This window comes from Gekko japonicus, unplaced genomic scaffold (assembly GCF_001447785.1).
Source record: "Gekko japonicus isolate JY-2015 unplaced genomic scaffold, Gekko_japonicus_V1.1 scaffold929, whole genome shotgun sequence".
Taxonomy (NCBI): domain Eukaryota; kingdom Metazoa; phylum Chordata; class Lepidosauria; order Squamata; family Gekkonidae; genus Gekko; species Gekko japonicus.
In genome coordinates, this window is record NW_015170918.1 from 410687 (window position 1) to 417663 (window position 6977).

The 6977-nt window shown below is 50.2% G+C and overlaps 1 protein-coding gene across 1 annotated transcript in view; it reads right to left on the reverse strand.

Annotated features, from left to right (window-relative positions):
* The window catches only part of MDGA2 (MAM domain containing glycosylphosphatidylinositol anchor 2), a 407262-nt gene that overhangs the window by 247201 nt on the left and 153084 nt on the right, over positions 1–6977 (reverse strand). The window contains exon 7 of the mRNA XM_015418765.1: positions 1217–1546. Within this exon, the coding sequence (XP_015274251.1) occupies positions 1217–1546 (330 nt within the window). The remainder of the gene's footprint in view (positions 1–1216; positions 1547–6977) is intronic.

The window sequence follows — 6977 nt, forward strand, 5'->3', positions numbered from 1 at the left end:
GGGTGGAGGACAGGGGGGAACCAGCAGGATGGGGGGGGGTACTTCCCTCCTCCTGCTGCTTCCTCCTCTGCCTCCCCCCCCGCGAGTATCGCGGGTCCCCCCTTGTGCCTTTCTAATAAGCACTATTTTGTACGCTTATTATGTTCTTTAAGGAGCTGCGGTGGTTCAAGTGGTTAAGACGCTGAACTGCAGGATGTGGAAGGTCGGTAGTTCAGCAGTTCGAGACCCGAGTGTGCCGCATGACGGAGTGAGCTCCCGTCTCTAGTTCCAGTTCCCGCCAACCTAGCAGTTCGAAAGCAAGAAATGGCAAGTAGATAAATAGGTACCACTTCGGTGGGAAGGTAACAGCGTTCCGTGCGCCTTGGTGTTTAGTCATGCCAGCCACATGACCACGGAGAAGTCCTCGGACAGCGCTGGCTCTTCGGCTTTGAAACGGAGATGAGCACCGCAACCCTAGAGTCGGATTCGACAGGCTTTCGAGCAAGGGAACCTTTACCTTTTACCTATGTTCTTTAACTTTCGGCCCTCTATTAGTTTTCTAAACTTCCTTAGGAGGTTTGTGCTTTGTTGGTTTAGATCCTCCCCCTCTTTTGGAGGGGATCGAGACAAGGGCCTGGACCTCACACTGGCACATATCCTGCTCTCCACCTGAATCCTCTGCAGTGCCCGCCCGGCATTCCAACAGGAGTCTCTCCCATCACCCAAGCACACGGATGTCAGCTATGCTGCCATAAAAGTTGGGGAGGTTGGTCTGTGTCTGGTTAATTGCTATTGCTTTCCTTTCAAGTTAATTGCTACTGCATTCCTTTCTGTGCTTTTTCTGCTGTGCGCCGAAACGCTTATCTATACAGATGTGCAGGAGGGTGTTGTGGTGTCTGGGATTTCATTAGGTGCCGTGGGAGAGTGTTCGTTCCCAGCTTCAGCTACCTAACGGTCTCTAAGCCTTAGTCCGCGCGCGGGAGGCCGCCTAATTGGCCAGTACTGTGGGGGGGGCATATGAATACCCTATATCCTATTATGCCCATGGGGCCGCCGCTATTCTTGATCAAGGTGTCTCCCCTGCCAGGTAAGTATGGGGCCGCCGCCATTCTTAACAGTGCCTATGTTACTGCATCTATAGGTCTGCAATAAAAGTATAACCGTTCCTGAATGCGTGTACTGCGTTGTTGGCTGTGGGTTCCGACAACGGGAAAAAAAATTACGGAAACGCGCTCACCTGTGCTGCTGGAAATGTTGACGTCGATGCTGATGTCTGAGATGCCTCCACCCTTCAGAGAGGCGACACAGGTGTACGTCCCAAAGTCCGTGAACTTGAGGTCGATGATGTCCAGGTTGGTGGTTCCCGGGGAGACGTCGGGGTCCGTCTGGGTAATGACCATCCTCTCCGAGCTGCGCAGCGGCCGCCCGTTCTTGAACCAACTGAAGGCCAGCTCCTCCGACGGGACGGCCTCCACCTGGCAGGAGATCTTCACCTCCCGGCCAATCTGGATGTTGTCGTCTTTGTGGTAGGGGTCGGGCGTGATCCAGAAGCGCCCTTTCTTTAAGGCTGCAACAGAGGGAGACAACGTCCGTCAGGATTGTTTCGGAGGGCGGCCATGTTTGGTCTGCAGTGGGGGAGGAAGATCTGAGCCTGGTAGCACCTTACATAAGAACATGAGAGGAGCCAACATAAGATCGGGCCAGTGGGCCATCCAGTCCAGCACTCTGTGTCACACAGTGGCCAGAAATACCAGGTGCCATCAGGAGGTCCAGCAGTGGGGCCAGGACCCTAGAAGCCCTCCCACTGTTGCCCCCCCCAAGCACCAAGAAGACAGAGCATCCCTTGCCCCAGACCGAGAGTTCCTATCTATCCCTTGCGGCTAATAGCCACTGATGTACCTCTGTTCCATATGTTTATCCAGTTCCCTCTTATAAAAACACTAGAAATAAGGATCGTTGTGGAAATAAATACAACGGGATCTAGAAAGAGGCTCTGGGAGAGTGCTCTGGCTTTGGGCAAACAGTGTCAGTCTGCTTTTAAAACATGAATCTGGGACCTGCACACCACCAGAATACAGCGGGTTCCATATGCAACTGACATTCCAACTGCCTTGCGGGGGGGGGAGTTTGAGGTGTGGAATGGAGTGAAGTCCAATCAGCTTCCATATGCAGAAGACCAGGTTGTCACAGCGGTTGTGGTGTGGGCGGGACCCGGGCTTTGCCTTCTGATTGGTGGCGATATATGCTGAGGAGCAGTGCCATCAGCAATACACTAAGGGAGTGCATTTTAGAATTAGAACTTTGGCACCCACTATTCAATTATATATAAGGAGAGATAAGAGAAGTGAATGTTGGACCAGGCCAATGGCCCATCCAGTCCAACACTCTGTGTCACACAGTGGACAAAAATACCAGGTGCCATCAGGAGGTCCAACAGTGGGGCCAGGGCACTAGGAGCCCTCCCACTGTTCCCCCCCCCCCAAACCACCAAAAAAAAAAAGCATCCCTTGCCCCAGACCGAGAGTTCCTATCTATCCTTTGTGGCTAATAGCCACTGATGGACCTCTGCTCTCAACATAAGAACATAAGAGAAGTGAATGTTGGACCAGGCCAATGGCCCATCAAGTCCAACACTCTGTGTCACACAGTGGACAAAAATACCAGGTGCCATCAGGAAGTCCAGCAGTGGGGCCAGGAAACTAGAAGCCCTCCCACTGTTCCCCCCCCCAAAGCACCAAGAATACAGAGCATCCCTTGCACCAGACCGAGAGTTCCTATCTGTCCCTTGTGGCTCATAGCCACTGATGGATCTCTGCTCTTAACATAAGAACATAAGAGAAGCCAATGTTGGATCAGGCCAATGGCCCATCCAGTCCAACACTCTGTCACACAGTGGCCAGAAATACCAGTGCCATCAGGAGGTCCAGCAGTGGGGCCAGGACACTAGAAGCCCTCCCACTGTTGCCCTCCAAGCACATATAATACAGAGCCTCATTGCCCCAGACACAAGAACATAAGAAAAGCCAATGTTGGATCAGGCCAATGGCCCATCCAGTCCAACACTCTGTGTCACAAAGGGGCCAAAACCCAGGGGCCATCAGGAGGTCCACCAGCGATGCCAGAACTTCAGAAGTCCTCCCAGTGTTCCCCCCAAGCACAAATAATACAGAGTCTCAATGCCCCACACATAAGAACATAAGAGAAGCCAATGTTGGATCAGGCCAATGGCCCATCTAGTACAACACTCTGTGTCACACAGTGGCCAAAAATACCAGGTGCCATCAGGAGGTACAACAGCGGGGCCAGGACACTGGCCAACAAGATACAGACCAACAAGATTTCCAGGCTGTTAAATACTGGGGTCTAGACACATTGCAGTGACCAGCTCAGGTTTATTCCGTGATTTCAGCAAACTACGAGACGAAGCTAGCAGGGCTGAAGCCCTGCTTATAAGCATGCAAAACACCACACCCAACACCCACCCACTCTCAGTGATAGGCTATTTACATTACACTGCTTATCTATCAGTGAGTTCCTGGACCCAGGCGAGCTATTGTTCTGGAGAAGCAAGCTCTGCCCATTCTAGGTACATCTAGAGGAAAGGCTTAGGTTCAATACATAGCACAGGCATTTTAGGATATCTAACAAAGGAGCTTTGTCTCTCAAAAAAACTAAGATCATGGCATCCCGCCCCATCACTCCTTGGCAAATAGAAGGGGAAGTCGTGGAAGTAGTGACAGACTTCATGTTCCTGGGATCCCAGATCACCGCAGACTGTGACAGCAGCCATGAAATTAAAAGACACCTCCTCCTTGGGAGGAAAGCAATGGTGAACCTAAACAGCATGATAAAAAGTAGTGACATCACCCTGCCAACAAAAGTCCGCATGGTCAAAGCAATGGTATTCCCAGTAGTCATGTATGGCTGCGAGAGTTGACTATAAGGAAGGCCGAGCGACGAAGAATAGATGCTTTTGAACTATGAGAGTCCCTTGGACTGCAAGGAGATCGAATCAGTCAATCCTAAAAGTAATCAACCCTGACTGTTCCCTGGAAGGCCAGAGACTGAAGCTGAAGCTCAAATACTTTGGCCACCCAATGAGAAGGGAGCACTCACTGGAGAAGACCCTGATGCTGGGAGAGATTGAAGGTCAAAGAAGACAGGGACGACAAAAGATGAGATGGTTAGACAGTGTCATAGGTGCAACAAACATGAAATTGAGCAAACTTCAGAGGACGGCAGAAGACAGGAAGGCCTGGCGTGATCTGGTCCATGGGGTCGCGAAGAGTCGGACTCGACTGTGCGACTGAACAACAACAAAAAAAAGGGGGCTACTTTAATGTCCATCAGCTCCATCACGGACACATCTCTAATGCAAGAACCCAGTCTTACCCTGAAGTCAGTGGCCGCACACTTATTCTGTTGGGCTGCACATTATGGCGGCATGTCCTTGTGCAGATGTCAACATACCTTGGCAGGCCAGCAGTTCTCCGTTAACACTTATTTCAATACCTTGGACAGCTCCCCAGCCCCCTGCAACCTTCCTCCCCTTCCATACACACAGACAGAGGCATACCCTGGGAAATGGAACTAAGGTGGGTTAGAAAGGTTGTTAGGTTTTCAAGCCTTCAGCTCTTGAAGTCAGTCTTCACTGAACCAAGAGGGTCCCTGGTTTGAACTGGCTGCACACAAATGCTCTTCTAGCTCCCGTCTAATCCATGTCACGAGTCTCCCGTTTTCTACTCCTGCCTCCAGCAGTATTCACTGACTAAATGTGCTTTACGTTATTAGGTTTCTGGCTCAGGGCCAGTGAGAAGCTGTCGTGCAGACACTCGGCTTGGCCTGCTGCCCTCACTAAGCCTCTGAGCAAGCTGGCGCTTGGCTTTTCGCCGACCAACAGCATGTTCTGTTATTTTACACTAAACGCACAGACATCACATGGCATTACCTGAGCAACAGAACATATTTAGAGTCCCGTGGCACCTTTAAGACCAACAAGGTTTTATTTGAGGTATAAGCTTTCGCGTGCAGGCACACTTTTCCAAATACACTGGAAGGAAGGTATGGTTCAAAGTTATAGATGGGAGGAAGAGCAAATTAACATGCGACTCGATGAAGACGGTATGGCAGGATATTAAAGGGGGTAGAGCATGACAAAGCCAGGGTGGCCAATGTTGGTGGCCTAAAGGTTTGATTCCATCCCTGCTGCCACCCAAGAGACACGGAAATGGCTTGGCCATCCACCTTGGGGATACTGCAGCCCCACCGAGGGAGGCAGGCGACCTACGGTTCTGCTAAGGATACAAAAGTCACCATGTAAGAACACATCCTAACTACCAGGGCTATTTTTGGGCAGAAACGCACAGGAACGGAGTTCCGGCTGGCTCCCAAGTTGGCCATGCCCAGCAGGAACTCATTAGCATAATAGGACACACCTAACAGCAGACACTCATTAGGATTGGCTACATTAGGGGTGTGTGGCCTAACATGCAAAGGCGTTCCTGCTACAAAAAAAGCCCTGGGTTTTGACAACAAACAAGGTAAACAGAATAAGAAGCAAAAGTTGGGTGTGGTTGGATGACCACACTTCTGGCAACATGTGGGGTGTGGCCTAATATGCTAATGAGCTGTGCTGGCAGGGGTGTGGCCTAATATGCTAATGTGTTTCTGCTGTTGGGTGTGGCCTATTATGCTAATGAGTTCCTGCTGGGCTTTTTCTACCAAAAAAGCCCTGCTAACTACTATATAAAATTATACAGCTTTATACAAAACTCGTATGTATGGTGTGATTCTATGTTTAGTTCACTATGATCTTTCAATAGAATGACGTCCAAAAAAGTAGAACTTTGAACATAGATGTGCCCCATCTTAATGGACGAAACACATGAAAAACAAAACGACACAGAGTCCAAGTCATACACAGTTGCTCATCGCATCCTGATTCTCATGAAGACGCTTAGGCAACAAGACGACGTGTGACTTCTGTCTTTCCAGGGATGATTCGAATATCAAGGAATGCCATCTATCTTTCAGCAGACTGTATAACTTCCCAGCAAACTAACGTGTCTCCCAGGTAAGATCACGTTCCTGGTCTTCGTCAGAGTCAAGAATAAACATTTTCATACAGAGCTTACAAACTCACAATACTTCTTTCCACTTCCCATACCTGTTCGGTGTAGTGGTTAAGTGCGTGGACTCTAATCTGGGAGAACCAGGTTTGATTCCCAACGCCTCCACTTGCACCTGCTGCATGACCTTGGGCAGGCCATAGTTCTCTTAGAGCTGTCCTTGAAAAAGAGCAGTTTCTGTCAGAGCTCTCTCAGCCCTGCCTACCTCACAGGGTGTCTGTTGTGGAGAGGGGAAGGGAAAGGAGTTTGTAAGCAACTCTGAGACTCCCATGGGTAGTGAAGGGTGGGGTATAAATCCAATCTCTTCTCATCTCATACTCAAGAAACAAACTGCTTCAAACTCAGAGGGGTTGGCAGAAGTCAGAATTTACTCTCACACAGTGACTTTTTTTTATTGTTAGCTGTCAGCAGCACTGTGTTCCCTTATAATATTTTGCCTACAGCTCTGAGCAAGACGCGGTTGCCATGTTGGGAAGAGAAAGGAGTTTGTAAGCCGCTCTGAGACACCTTTGGGTAGTGAAGGGCCGGGTATAAATCCAATCTCCTCCTTCCCTCCTTCCTTCCCTCTTTCCTCCCTTCCTTACTTCCCCTTCCTCTCTCCCTCCCGCCCCTTCCCTTCCTCACTCCTTCCCTCCCTTCCTTCCTTCCTTCCTTCCCCTTCCTTCCTCCCTTTCTTCCTTCCCCTTCCTTCCTCCCTCCCGCCCCTTTCCTTCCTTCCTTCCTTCCTTCCTTCCTTCCTTCCTCCCTTTCTTCCTTCCCCTTCCTTCCTCCCTCCCGCCCCTTTCCTTCCTTCCTTCCTTCCTTCCTCCCTCCCTTCCTTCCTTCCCCTTCCTTCCTCCCTTTCTTCCTTCCCCTTCCTTCCTCCCTCCC